We start from the raw sequence: 14,790 nt of genomic DNA, 5'->3' as shown, positions 1-14,790 counted from the left end.
TCCGCATGGCATGCAGTGCATGTGTGCACTCAGTCTTATGTTACTAAAACGTTGCTCTGGGGTAAAGCTTGTGCCTCGTGGATGTTACCAGTCTGTTCCAGCTAGGCCAGAGGAGCAGATGCAGAAACGGGGCTCGATCAAATCACCATGATGTAGCCCACAAATCAAGTGAAGAGTTTGCTATGCATGATAGGAAGCCAAGGTCTTCCTCTAAGCTGGTTCACCAAATTACAGTTGAAAAATAATTTGAGTTTTCTAGAGCTTGTTTTTTTACCTGTTTTCCTTGTTGCTCCTGTTTTTGAATGCTACCTTAATGGTCAAGCACATGGGGACTGAATTAGTGATTCGGTGTGTGTGATTGGCAGTGGGGACAGAGAGGGAACGTGGTTGTTGGAGTACTCAACTTGTGCTTTGTCACGTACTTCTTCATTCAGCTCTTGCAAGGGGAGGATAGCTGTAAGAAGGTTTAGAGTGCCAACAAATTGAATAGCAGTGAAGAACAGAAGAACAGGAGATGGCTGAAAAGCCAAAGGCAGAGGAGTCAGCGCCTCTGTAAGGGATGGCAGTGGTAGTTTGGAATGTGCTCATTAACCCCAGGTTGTAAGCTTCCAGGGGAAAAACAAGAAAGCAGCTGTAGGAGGAGGTGAGAAATTTCCTAGCGATGTCAAAATAAATGCTGAAAACAGCATTCACTGGTATGAATATTGCAGCTGTGTTCAGAACATCCTTGTGGTACCTGAGGTGATGTGTGTGAACAGGGCATGGTGCTAGTGTGGCAGTAAGGGGGGAGATGGGAGATGACACCTTGCATTTTTGCAGGTGATCTTTGGGGGGGTGGGGTGTTGTTTTGTTTTAGTTTTTACTTTAAGTGTTTGTAAGGCTCCTTCTGTAGGTGTCAGAGGAGGAGAAGAAGCTTCTCCAGAGGTTGATTAAGCTGTCTGAATTGGGTATCTGTCTGGATTACCCTTTGGAGGAACTCTCAGTTTTTCTGTATGTGTTAGCTATAGAGAGCTGTGGTGATGGCCACCACGAGTTGCTAGGCTCTTATGATTATTCCCCTAACCACATGTGGGGAAAATTCCCATAAATGCTCACCAGAAAGTAAGGTAAGTATCTTATTTCTTTGTCTCTGAAAGAAGCTTGCATTGTTCGTAACGCTGCAGTATTGAAGAACATAATGCAGATGGTTTGAGTTCTGCCCCTACGCTGACACTGTTGAATACAACTTTCAGATATTTTAATATTTTGTTTCCACCTGTATTCAACTTCCAGTTATTAACATTGGATTTTTTGAAGTGTGTATGCAGTGGGGAAGTATTAGATTCCCCATCTCATCTGCTCTTAATAAATTGCTCTCTTCTGATGGTCCCTCAGAACTTTAAGAGGAGATGCAGTTGTACTTGGTAACTAGAAACAATACATTTTTAAAAAATAGCTATTACTGTAATGCAGGAAACAGATTAGCTACTCTGTGGCTGATATTAAAGGGTCGTGTCAGTTTTTCTAAATACACTGTTAGTCAAGATGATGTGTTTATGATATTACAGAAGCACAGAAATTTGTGGTACTGTATGAAGGCGTTTTTGTTTCAGCTCTAATCATAGGTACTCTAAACACAACTTACTGACTGACATGGTAAACTGTCAAATGTATGGGTTACTGTCTGTCAATCACTTACTCTTCTGAGCCACCACTGCTGTATGTGTACTACTTATTTTCTTGTTATGGGGGGAGAGTGCATAGTTTGTGTCTTTAAGCAGTTAAAAGAAGCATTTTTTTTCCTAGCTCTAGTACTGGCACAATTGCTATCAACTTTTTAAAAGCTTTTTACTGAACACAGACTGATGCCTGAAACTCCCTTGCTGGTGCCAAGGGCTGACTAGGAAGCATTGGCTGAAAACCTCCTGTTTACATTTTTGCAGAGCTTGTACTCAGAGCTTACAGCTGCGTTCAGACTTGAAGACTGAACCATTTCTCTGCTACACTGGCAGTAAAATACAGAGTGTGATTTTCAATGTGAATTGAAGGTGCTTGGATTTAAATTTGCTTTCACACTTTCAGCAAGTGCAGTGCAATATTGACCTATGGCACAAGAAGCTAACAGGAAATTAAACATTGCCAAGTGTTGTGAACCTGTTTTCTTTTTTAATTGCATGCTACTCTTGAACTGGCCCGTAATTAGATAGGTAACTAGGAGCTCAAAAAGCATGTTTGATTAGAATAGTTGCTGTTTCAGTTTCTTGTGTTTTTTTTTTTTTTCCATGACTCTCTGGTGTTTGTTTTTTTTTTGTTTGTTTGTTTTTCTTCCCTCTTTCTTAGTCTTCATGAAGAAATCATTGACTTTTATAAGTATATGTCTCCCAGACCTGAAGAAGAGAGAATGCGGATGGAAGTGGTGAACAGGATAGAAAACGTTATAAAAGAGCTCTGGCCTAATGCAGATGTGAGTAGGACACTGTTCTGTTTTTTTTTTTTTTAATATATGAAAGCAACATTTTGTGCCTGTTTGCTTTGTGAAGTATTGAATCATGAAAATACTGTTTGTTTTTCCATATTAAAAAAGCACAAACCAAAACAACAACAAAAGGATTTCTGGTCAAATGAGGGAGATGATCTTTCTTGCTAGAATAATACAAGTCAACATTTTCTGTCACACATAGGAACAAAGAAAGGCTAGATATACTGTAGTCAAAGAGAGGTCATAAGGTATGGCAACATTTAGTCTCATGAATATTTATTTACTAAAATTAATGAGAGCATACCAGGCATGCATGCTTGTAATGTACTGTGTTAAAAGAAACCCGAAAACAAATCTACTGGAAGTCATCACTTTGCTAGTAGCAGGGCTTCTAGTCCAAAGACCTGTGGTCCTGAATATTAAGGTGGGATGCCAGCAATGCCATGTTTCGTAGACCATGCTGTTTTTAATGGGCAGTTAAACTAAATTGACATCTTACAAATTTAAAGGAACCAGTTTTTTTGTACAGGAACAAACAAGTCTGTAGATCTGTGTATTGAGCTTAAAATCTGAAATGCCTCTTTCCACTGAAGATGGGTTTTTGCTAGTACTTCATTCAGTCGAAACAAGTTTCTTCTGTGCAGAGCTATGCTTTATTTCAATAAAGGTTGGATTAAAGAGAAGCCAAAGAAGATGCTTTTGCATCTCAAGGTGGTTTTATGGGCACACGTTTGGAATTTTGGCATAATTGCATCTAGTTCAGTTGTACCCCTCTACTAACATTTCCAGAATGGAGATGTATAGCTGTAGTCATCTATCTGTAGATAACAATAACTGAAAATAAGGACTTGTTAGCTGGAATAGTAAACCAAATTCAGACAGCAGAATCTTTAGTATAAGGAATGCTCTTTGATCCTGCCACAGTAAAAGGTAGCGTTTTGACATGAGTGACTTAAAACCACTGTTCATTTTAGATCTTCTTCACCTGTTCTTTTTGAATGTATTTTTTAGAAATTGGCAGAATATCACAGAATATGAATTATTTCTAAACTATAGGTATGTGGTGTGTGGTTTTGTGTGTAAAATACACTCACATTTTCAAGGTGGTTCATATTATGGTCAATGTATTAGTGACAAATCATATGGAAGGAGCACTCTTCACTCAGTGATAGCTGCCTTTGTACAGCTATGATAGTCAGTACGACACATATCTGGTAGTTTTTTCTTTGACTAAAACAACCTTTCCAAGGGGACTCTGTAAGAGACTTTAGCATATCTCACAGGTGTTGTATAGCTCTCCTCTAACCCAGTGAAACAGTGTTGTAGATCCTAATGAAGAGCAGGAGTTAGTGGGCTGCCAGTTTGACAGGTGATAGTATAGGAAATAGTGTGGGTAGAAACCAGTGCTTGCTCTGATACACCCTGCCAAAGTCTTATAGTAGGGGATTTCACCACAACAGCTGACTGCTTCAGCCTGAAGAAGAGGCCGCTATTTCCTAAACAAGTTTGTGTGCTTCAGACTTAAAACTAGTGTAATGGGGAGAATGGGTTTGTTACCAGGGGATCTTTCTTTGTTACCACTAACACTTTGAACAGGGCACAAGAACTTAGTGCATCCAGAGATACTCTGTTTGTAGGACAGACTTGATCTGTAAAAGCTAGGTCTTTTGTATTAAAATGTTTGTTTTATATATATATATATATATGACTGGGGGCTTGAGAAAAAAAGCCTTTTTTTAAGCTACTGAAACTGTTTTTTGTAGCTGTAATCTGTTTAAGGGGGGAAACAAATTACAAGCCCTGCCACAAGTGACAGCTGGCCACTGGGCTTAGCTGTAATGTGACTGAGAGGAAGCACACACAATGTAGTTGAAAACTGAAGTTCACTTTTCAATTATTGCCAGTTAAAACTGCTATGACCCTCTTTCTTTGCTGTTCTTGAAAATGATAGAGAGCAAGAATGTGCCAATTTTTCTCAAGTCAGTAGCTGCTCTTCAGAGCTTAAATGCATCTTGTGTGCTGTTGTTACATTGAGGAAGAATTCTCCTCTTATATGCCCTTCCATTTTCTGGAGGCTAGAGAGGAACAGAACAGTGACACAGGTGACACAGCATGCCAGGTGACAATCTGGAAATTACTGTAATGCTGTTTTTCTAATACTTACTTTACAGATCTGGTTGGGAACTGAACTGCTGAACTCAACTGTGTTCAACTTTGACAGTCTTTTGTTGTAATTTTTCAGTTCCTTGAGTCAATCACTAACCTTCTGGAAATCTGTATCGGTTTAGCTACTTTTTTTAAGTTTTGAGTACACACTCTGAGAAGGTAGAGTGTTACCTGGTCCAATGTCCTTATCTTTAGCTGCAGTGTAAAATGGTAAGTTAATCTTTAAGCCGTTCATTTTGAGTCATAGATGCAGCAAATCCAGCTAAAATAAACTTGTAAGTTAAACATACACATTCAGTTTGTAATTTCTCACTAAACATGTATGTAAGACATACTCTATAAAAATCAGATACCAAGGAAAATGAAAATCAGGCTTCATGAATCTGAACGTACAGAGTGTGTAGAATGTGTCTGTTCCTGTTCCACATAGGGAAAGGCTGAAAAAGCAGATGGAGGGAGGGTAAAACTAGGTATCCTAAACTGTTACTTTATATACAGAAGTCATTTGCTCTCTTACTCAAGGGAATGTGCTTAGAAGGAAACATTCCTACTAAGTGAGAACTGTTCTTGGCATCAGCAAGGCTCTGACCATAAGAAAGGCTTTAATTACGCTGAAACTGAACAACCCAAAACATTAAATGGGAGCATTTTAAGACAAAGATTTTTTACCAATTGAATGTGAAAGTTTTACTACTGAACAAATAAGTAGTTATACAGTGGAATTTAGGATGTATTTGTCATAATGTCCTCGGATTCGTGTCTGAATATTATGTGGCTTCGTAAATCTGAAAAGAGGTAATGTGGCATACTTCACACAATTCAGTTATGAAAATATTGTCACTGTGAATGGAAGTAAAAAGATTCACTCTATTTAGTTTGACAAACTTCAGAAAATTCTACTTAATGATGTAGAAGAAAGGGAACTCTAAACTGGCTACAGATAGATTTTTTGTTTTCTTTTGATGGAGAGACTTTGGTAGCAAAGAGTTTCCAACTTTTTGTGGGTTTCCAAGTTCTGTTGTGCATAGTGAGGACATATTTGGATACGCACTGTAATTAAAGCTCATCCAGGACCTTTGGAATTTAATACGAGTAAGTTTGAGGAAATGTAGGATAAATAGTAACAATAACATACAGGAGTAGGAGTCCATTACAGTACTGTGAAGTCTTAAGTTATCTTATGAATGCAAATACATATCTCTGTCCACATAGAATAAAACCATAAGTGGCAGCGTTGGCACACTACAAAACTAAGTCTCAGATTTCTCAAGTCACGATAGTGTCCTGTATTTGGGATACTTTAAATATGTACATGGCTCCGGAGCTTCAACAGTTTAAATTCCAGTTCTATAAATCAAAATCCTTTAATGGTTCTGTTCCGATTTCCTCACTCTTCCTCGCCCATCTTTCCAGATTTGATGAGAGAGGGATTGAAGTGTGGGTTTCTTTTATAATAATTCAGTGTTTCTCATATTCCAAATTATTGTACAACAGCAGATATTGTCTCATTCCTTTCTGTAAAGGTCATATGTTGTATCAGTTTATGAATATTTTCAGGATTGTTTATTCAGTAAAGGCTCTCTTTGCTGTTCAGCTGAGCATACTGTTTTGTTTGAAAATGTGGAAGGACATTTATTTTTTTTCCGAACCCATCAGTGGTTGTTTGATTGTGGAGAAGCACTTTTCAGATATTTCTGGTGGACAAATAAATCCTGGTTTGACTGAACCCAAACAGTTTTACAGAGGATGCTTTTATTATTATCCTGTATTGAAAATAGTAATAATAGTTACATTCTTAGCTTTGTGATGCCTTTATGCTTTTGTCAAGATCTAATATAATATTGATGCTAGTTCTGTGGCATCTCTTGCAGTCTTTTCTAGTTTGAGAAGCTGTGAATTTTCAACATTCAAATTACTGTCAGCATGTGCTTTTTTTGGGGGTGGGTTGAGGGAGTAAGAAGAATTAAATGATATGAAAAAATCAAGAGGAAGCATGCAAACTAGCTTCCTAGTCTAATAAAGTATCAAAACACTTACTTGCAAAACATCGTCTTTTCCCATCTCTCCCTTTTTCTTGTCCCTAAGGGGAAAAACATAGAAAGTGGGTCACTTGACATACAAATAAGTGGCAGTCAAGCTAGTGCATGAGACTCACTGAAGCAGAATACACAGGTCTGTAAGGTGGCTCCAGGAAACACATCAGAAGACTGTCTGGTTGAAAATTAGTCCAAATGTGTAGATATTTTTATTTTGAAGTCTCACCAGTCCCCCTTTGAGACTTAGCAGGAGTCCAACCTCCCTGTGAGGCTTGGCTAAGTTAGAATCATAGAGTCAACTAGGTTGGAAAAGGCCTTTAAGATCATCAAGTCCAGCCATTACCCCAGCACTGCCAAGACCACCACTAAAGCATATCGCTGAGGGCCTCATCTACACAGTTTTTGAACACTTTCAGAGATGGTGATTCCACCAGTGCCCTGGGCAACCTATTCCAATGTTTGATCACCCTCTCTGTGAAAAATTTTTTCCTAATATCCAACGTAAACCACCTCTGGTGCAGCTTGAGGCCATTGCCTCTTCTCCTATTGCTTGTTACTTGGGAGAAGATGCTGACCCCCACCTCATTACAACCTCCTGTCAGGTAGTTGTAGAGAGCCATAAGGTCCCCCCTGAGCCTCCTCCAGACTAAACAACTGTGGGTTTGGACAGTTTACAACAGACACCTCCTTATTTAAACCTCCGGTGCTAGCAAAAATCCAGCATAATTAAATCTGGGGGATGTGAAACTCTGAAACTTTTTTTTTTTTTTTTTTAAGCAGAAATAAACAGAGTTGTGCTACTTGCTCTGCAGTTCAGAAAAGAACTGTGATGCAATTCTTTTTTAGTATGCAAAGCAATGGAAGTATATTAAATTTAGATAATGTTTTTAAAAAGTGAAGGGTATACTTTGAGATATGAAAGCAGAAAAGAAATTGTACTGAACTGGGTTTTTCTTAATGTTCTATCATTCTAAAGTGTTTTAAATTTGAGTTATGGTTTTTTGCTAAATTTGGTCATGGTGAATTTTTTATATTAAAAAGAAGGTTTTGTAATAGAAAAGTCAAAGTTATTAATGTTTTGTGGGTAATAACACTGAAGATTAGCAATTTACACTACACTGAAGATGTAAATGTTTTAACAGAAGAGAGTACTTCTATTCAGAATGTGCCTGTTGGCAGTACCAAAATATACCAATGGAGGGTAGCAATAACCAGCTTTTCCAAGCAATTTAATAGAACTTGTTTGTCTTCTGAATCCTGATCATTTAGAATCATAGAATAGTTAGGGTTGGAAAGGACCTTAAGATCATCTAGTTCCAACTCCCCTGCCATGGTCAGGGATGCCTCACGCTAGGCCGTGTTGCCCAAGGCTCTGTCCAACCTGGCCTTGAACACTGCTAGGGATGGAGCATTCACAACTTCTTTGGGCAACCTATTCCAGTGCCTACTCACCTATGAGTAAGGAACTTCCTTATATCTAACTTGAACTTACCCTGTTTTAGTTTAAACCCATTTCCCCTTGTCCTATTGCTACAGTCCCTGATGAGGAGTCACTCTCCAGCATCCTCCTAGGCCCCCTTCAGATACTGGAAGGCTGCTATGAGGTCTCCATGCAGCCTTCTCTTCTCCAGGCTGAACAGCCCCAACTTTCTCAGCCTGTCCTCGTACGGGAGGTGCTCCTGCCCCCTTACTATCCTTGGACTTGCCCCAACAGTTCCATGTCCTTTTTATGCTGAGTACACCAGAACTGCACACAGTGCTCCAAGTGGGGTCTCACGAGAGCAGAAGTAGAGGGGCAGGATCACCTCCTTCGACCTGCTGGTCACGCTCCTTTTGATGCAGCCCAGGATACGGTTGGCTTTCTGGGCTGCAAGCACACACTGAAGCTAGCTCATGTTCAGTTTCTCATCAACCAAACCCCCAAGTCCTTCTCAACAGTGCTGCTCTGAATCACTTCTTCTGTTCTTGTGTTTCAGGTGCAGATATTTGGAAGTTTTAAAACTGGTTTATATTTACCTACAAGGTCAGTAATTTTTCAGTGTAAATTCTGTACAAAAGATAGCCTTTCGAGTTTATACCTTTGTAGTGACTTATTTGATCTCCTAATATCTGTTGCTTGTGCGTATACTTGTTATATTAAGAAAGTGTTAAGCTATTAGTACTCTGCAAAGTGTATACAAAAATTAGTAATTAAGACTATTAACTGTAGTACCTGTGGCTATATAGATTTTTGCATGTATTAGTAAAAGATCTAAAAATACCATGTTGTCAAAAAAGGCTTGTATTGTGACTTGGCTTCTTTAGTGACTGAACCGAAATAAGAGTTTGGCCTTAAAAGAAAAGCTAAAATTATCTCCACAGGTGATTAAATTGAAACATTTAACATTGCCTTCTTTATGATAATCTTAGCACTGAAGAGACAAGATTGCATACAGAATCGCTTTTTTTCTTTCACTCTTCTTTAGTGAAATCTGTACAATAGCCATCATCTACCTTTTCCAAATTTATTACTAGTTTTCATAAAGTAATTTTTCAGTTTCATTGGTATCTTCTGTGTAGAAATTGTAAGTATTTTTGACAGTTAAATAGAAATAGAATGAAAGGCTTAAATGGCTGCAGGGGACAAACACATTTAAATAGCATAAGTCCTGAAGTTAACACTTGAATTGAGTTCTGTACTTTGGGAACATGAGGAATTGGTATTTAGTACTGACTACAAGTGCCGGATACCCAAGTCATCATTTCATGTAGTTTTGAAAAAAGAATCTGACAGATGTTTTAATACCCATTTTAGTCTAAGGGGTTGCAGGAAGACTGAATTGCTCAGTTTCTGTTTGGAAAGTCAGAAGTAAGGTGTACAAATACACATTGTTTTCACAATGCCTCATTTTTGGCTTTTTTTCCATTGATTTTAAATAGGCTTGATTAAACTTGATGGGTTGCTGATAATGCAAGAGAGCTATACCTATCCACATGACTGATTATTTTGAAACTGATGCAACAAAACCACTTTGCTGTTGTCTATTTGATTTCATATACTGCCTTTTCTCCATACTTGTCTCAGCAGAGTTTTGGGGGGGAGAAAAAATGCAGGTGTTTTTAAACACAGTACATAAGCCAACAAAACCCTTCCTGTGGCAGTACTTGCTATACTTTCAAAATAATGAGTGTTTGCATGGGGGTAATTAATTCACTGTTGCCTTCTATCCAAGCTTCCTTTTGCTCTAAGTTTTCCCTACCCGTCAGTAACTGTATAGTTAATTTAGATTTCAGTTTCTGGGATTCAGAAAGACCTGCAGTGTGTTTTTTTTTATTCTGTTATTCTGTGTTATATTTTGTCTAATCTTTTACTTAAGCTGATATTGAAGGTTTGGGTACAGGGTTGTTTAGCTGCTGCATCTCTGTTATTTTTCAGGCAATATCTATACTCAAGGTGACAACAGAACTACTTTTTCTCTCTTGGTGTGTATCAGAAAAAAAAGAGTGTCTTGTTAACTCTCAGCATCAGTAGTGGGTTTAACACCAATTTAGTTTAGAAGTGTCCAGTAGCATTTCCTGCTCTCCAAGCAGGTTTTTAACATAGTTTTCTGCAGCTGGCTGAGTGCTGCCTACCCTTGCCAGCTAAATGGCATGCAGCTGAACTGCTGCTGACACTGCTTGTTGGCAAGAGATATTTCGGTTTCTTTGAGGTTGTTAAAGCAGTGTTGTCTGTGAAACAGCAGACCTGTAGGATCTGTTGGGAGGAAAAGTATTCCTAATTTTTTTGGTGTTGCCTGTTGCAGTTTTCTGTGCCACTGGTCTGCTCGTATAGCTGCAGGGTTATATGCTCGTCTCCTTTGTGTACCCAACCAAGCAGGGAAAATCAAAGAAGTTGGGGAGCAAAGAGGAAAGAGCTCAAGATCTCACAGTAGCCCTTACTGGCTTTGGTTTGGACACCAGTCATCTTTTGGATTTGAGTTTAGGCACTGAATTAGGGTGTCAAATCCCTTTGTAGTCAGAAGAATGTGTATGTGCATAGGGAGGAAGTGTAGGGATGGAGACACCTCTTCAAGGAGCTGAGTTAATGAATGAAGTTAATTAGTTTGACCTTGCTTAACAGCTTGTTGCTTCCTGAAGTCAAAGTTGCCACATTTTCCGATCTCCTTCCCCGCTCCCTATTCTTGGCGCTACAGACCAGCTGCTTACCATGTGCTAGCTGGTGCTCTGATCACCCAGAAACCCAACTTTGAAATGCAAAGAGGCAGGAAATTACCCCACAATGTTTTGGGTTTTTTTAGGGGTGGGGAGTTGGTTTTTGCCACATCCATTAATATGTTGAGTTGATTTGCTGTAGATTAGACAAACACCAGACCTGCAGCAAAGGAGGAGACAGGGCCATGCATCTGGGAGCAGAGGATGGAGACCAGGACTTTCCCTTTCAGTGACAGGCTGTTAAATCAGGGTTACTGATTAATACAGCCCAAAGGTGGTGCTCCACAACAAGTTACTTTCTTGCTCAGAATCACTCTGGTGAAGCTGATCCATTTCTGCTGACAGCGTGGCCTGAGGAGACTAATCTTGGGATTTGCAGCCCAAGTGGGGGGGGGGTGTGTGTGTGTGTGTGTGTATATGTGTGTGTGTGTGTGTGTCTGTCCCCTCCCTTGGTAATCTGAAATATTCTGTAGTTCCCCAGGTGTAAGAGTTCATCCCCCACCTCTTTCCTCAGAAAATTAAGAATAAATTATTTGGTTACATTCTGTCAGCTTTATTTTGGTTATGTGTGGATGTCAGCTGTTTATCTTTTAAGTGTATTGGTCTTTTAATTTGAATAAATCTGTGCTTTCTTTCTATTTCAGTGATATTGATTTAGTTGTGTTTGGAAAGTGGGAGACATTGCCTCTTTGGACCCTGGAAGAAGCTCTTAGAAAGCACAATGTAGCAGATGAAAACTCAGTAAAGGTTTTAGATAAAGCAACTGTAAGTTTGGGGGAAGAAGGTGTTTCCTTGTTCTAAGCTAAATGTGTAATAAAATATCTTGGTTAAAAGGATGAATTTTCATAAGCAGAAACTATATATAAATATAAGCTAGAACTTTTTTATTTATTACAGTTTTTATTACTCTAAAATAATTGATAGTGCTGCAACAGAAGCATTTCTTCTGTTGGGGAAAATAATCTGATTGTTCATGCTACACAACATACACTTGTTTTAAAGTGAGATTATATTAGTCATTGTTGTGAATTAATGTGATCAAACTTGTGAATTTCTGGACTCAGTTTTTACATAAGTAATTTTTTCTTATTGTAAGTAAGCAGACATAATACATTTTCACATAGAAGTACTAAGTACAGCCTTATATAAATATGTAATGGTATGCCTCGCACAGGATAGGATAAATTCCATTATAACTTCCTACCTTCTGCTAATTGTAAGAGTATGTAAGTGTGTTGGGGCTTAAACAGGTGTCTAATTGATGGCTATTATTAGTAGAGAGAGGTAATTTGGAAACCACTCAGGTGGAGATATGTCATAGTGTTCTCAGTAACTTGTGCTTCTTGTCTGAAGATGATTTTGATGAGGAATCAGTGACCCGCAATGACAGGAGTGTGTATTTTCTTGAGTATCTATTACCATTGATCTTAATTTCTTAAGCGTTTGTCTCCCTCTGGTGATTGTTTTTCCCACTAGAGCTGTGCTGCTGCACTAGGAGACAACTAAAAACAATTTAAAAGGAATCACTTTGAAGATTAGTGTTAAGTTCTGTTAAACAGGATAGTAAATTGAAAATGGCATTTATGAGTTAGAAAAGCAAAGTTGATGTAAACAGATTGGCAAGGAGAGTGCGTTCTTAAATAAATAGGAGTACTGTTTTCTCTCAACAAAGTCATAAAACGTTTCAGTTTTACTGGTGCATATAAGTATGAATGAAACCAAATGTCTCTTGGAAATCTGTATTGACTTAACCTGTCTTTCTTTTGCAGGTACCTATTATTAAACTGACAGATTGCTTCACTGAAGTAAAAGTTGATATAAGCTTTAATGTACAGAACGGGGTTAAAGCAGCCCAGCTCATCAAAGATTTTATCAAGGTTAGGCAACACTGTAATAGAGCTAGAGCTGAATATTTGATGATTTGATTTTATATTTTACTTTGACTGCATCCTGACTAGAGATACACTTTCACTCTGTTATTTTTGTTGTCTACTGCTACTCCATGATGTTCTTAGGTTTTAGATATTTTGCCCTGAAAGACACGAAAATAGCAATGTATGAAGTATTGAGAAGTTTTAATGGTACAGTTCTTTAATGGTACTAAAGAGAATGCACTAATACCTGTCTAAAATGTTCTGCTCTACCTGTGGCTCCTTGAACTTAAAATTAGTAATAACCACACATTGCTGAGAGAGTAGGATTAATCTTGTTCTAGAATGAATATTATTTCAGCATACAAATGCTAATAAGGTAGAATAAGTTAAATTTAGTAAGTTATTGTTCAGGGTTTCACCAATACCTGTTTGATAGATACATTACAGTTGGTTTTGTTTAGTATATGGGGTCATTTTGTTAGGATTAATGTGTATTTAAAGTTTTGAAGGATCCTTACACTATTTTCCTTTCCTTCCCTTCCCCTATTCAGTGCATTGGGACACTCATAGCAAATGTCTCATAGAAGCAGTAGAAAATTTTTCTTCTGTTTTTATGTTCTGTGTAGGGGGATGAAGTGCAGTTCAGTCTCACTTAAGTGTGTAGGTATTACTGTTCTACTACTGACTGCTTGGGGTTTTTAACAAAACTAATGACAGCAGGAGAATCAAAGTATTTCAATAGCTAAACATGTAAAACTCCTTCATAAAACTGAATAAAGCAAGCACTTCACTTTCAGTCATAAGGGTTAGAAATCACGTACATCTGGTTTAATAATGTCATTGAGTTGCAGGAGGTCTTCTAAATTTGGGGGGATTTTCAGTTGCTGATGAGTTGAAAGTATGGACTTCACCTTGTTAATCTTCAGTTCCCTTATGTATGTTTAGTAGCAGGTATGAAATTAGCTCGGTTTGCTTCTACAGTGTCTTATTTCTTTAACCTGTAGAAAGACACAGAAGAAAAACTTCTGTCCTTAGTTTCAGTAGAATAATCTGAGTTCTTGTCTGCATAGTCTCACCTGTGTGCTTATATATAAACCTTGTGTTGATGAGGCCTCCTGCACCTGCATTCACATTAAGAGGGTGGGGTGGGTTCAGAGACCTTCCTTTTCTCAGTCTCTATCTGATGAACAGAAGTTGATTGTGTTGGGCAGCCTTTTGCTGCTAAATCAAGACCGATAGTTTTGTGCTGTGTAGCTTCTTGTTGGTGAAAGAAGATGCCCAGATTCTCTGTCTCAGGACACGTACTTGGAATTTGGCAGCTAACTTCAGTTTTTGCATACTGTGCATTGTCACATTGCCTTGTGGTGGACAGGCAATCTGTATTTGGTTTTCTGCCACAACACAAGGGCTGTATTTCAGTTAGATTCTGCATACACATTTCTCTTTAGGTAAGTCCATAAGGCCCTGCCTGCTTGCCCAAAATTGACTATGTGCTTCTTGATTTATGACTGGAGTGTTGAAATGGAAGGTTATAGGCTCTTTAGGAAAGACAGGCCAGGCAGACGAGGAGGGGGGAGTAGCTATTTATGTTAATGATAGGCTAGAGAGTATGGAACTCTGTCTGGGGACAAGTGATGGGTCAACAGAGATCTTGTGGGTTAGGGTCAAAGGGAGAACTGCGATGGGGGACATTATAGTGGGGATCTGCTACAGGCCAACCGATCACAAGGACTGTGTGGATGAAGCACTCTATAGACAGATAGGAGCAGCCTCATGCTCAAAGGCCCTTGTCCTCATGGGGGACTTCAACCACCCCCATATCTGTTGGAGGCATGGTACGGCCTGGCACAAGAAATTGAGGAGGTTCCTCAATCGTGTGGAAGACAACTTCCTTCTGCAAGTAATAGAGGAGCTAATAAGGAGAGGTGCCATGCTTGACCTTGTGCTCACCAACAGGGAGGGGCTGTTAGGGAATGTGATGCGCCAGGGCAGCTTTGGCTGTAACGTTTATGAGATGGTCAAGTTTGAGATCCTTAGGACAGTGAGAAGAGCGTGCAGCAAGCTC

At 38.8% G+C, this 14,790-nt stretch overlaps 1 protein-coding gene across 1 annotated transcript in view; it reads left to right on the top strand.

The window, feature by feature from the left end:
* Positions 1-14,790, top strand: part of LOC133282378 (terminal nucleotidyltransferase 4B-like) — a 42,367-nt gene that overhangs the window by 14,274 nt on the left and 13,303 nt on the right. Inside the window, exons 2-5 of the mRNA XM_061478400.1 lie at positions 2,320-2,443; positions 8,637-8,683; positions 11,496-11,616; positions 12,621-12,728. Coding sequence (XP_061334384.1) covers positions 2,320-2,443; positions 8,637-8,683; positions 11,496-11,616; positions 12,621-12,728 — 400 coding nt within the window. The remainder of the gene's footprint in view (positions 1-2,319; positions 2,444-8,636; positions 8,684-11,495; positions 11,617-12,620; positions 12,729-14,790) is intronic.

The sequence above is a fragment of the Pezoporus flaviventris genome, unplaced genomic scaffold, assembly GCF_033815535.1.
Source record: "Pezoporus flaviventris isolate CSIRO_AGI_PZ_B2104156 unplaced genomic scaffold, CSIRO_AGI_Pfla_v1 ptg000121l, whole genome shotgun sequence".
NCBI classification, from domain to species: domain Eukaryota; kingdom Metazoa; phylum Chordata; class Aves; order Psittaciformes; family Psittacidae; genus Pezoporus; species Pezoporus flaviventris.
This window is presented reverse-complemented; position numbering and strand designations above follow the sequence as displayed.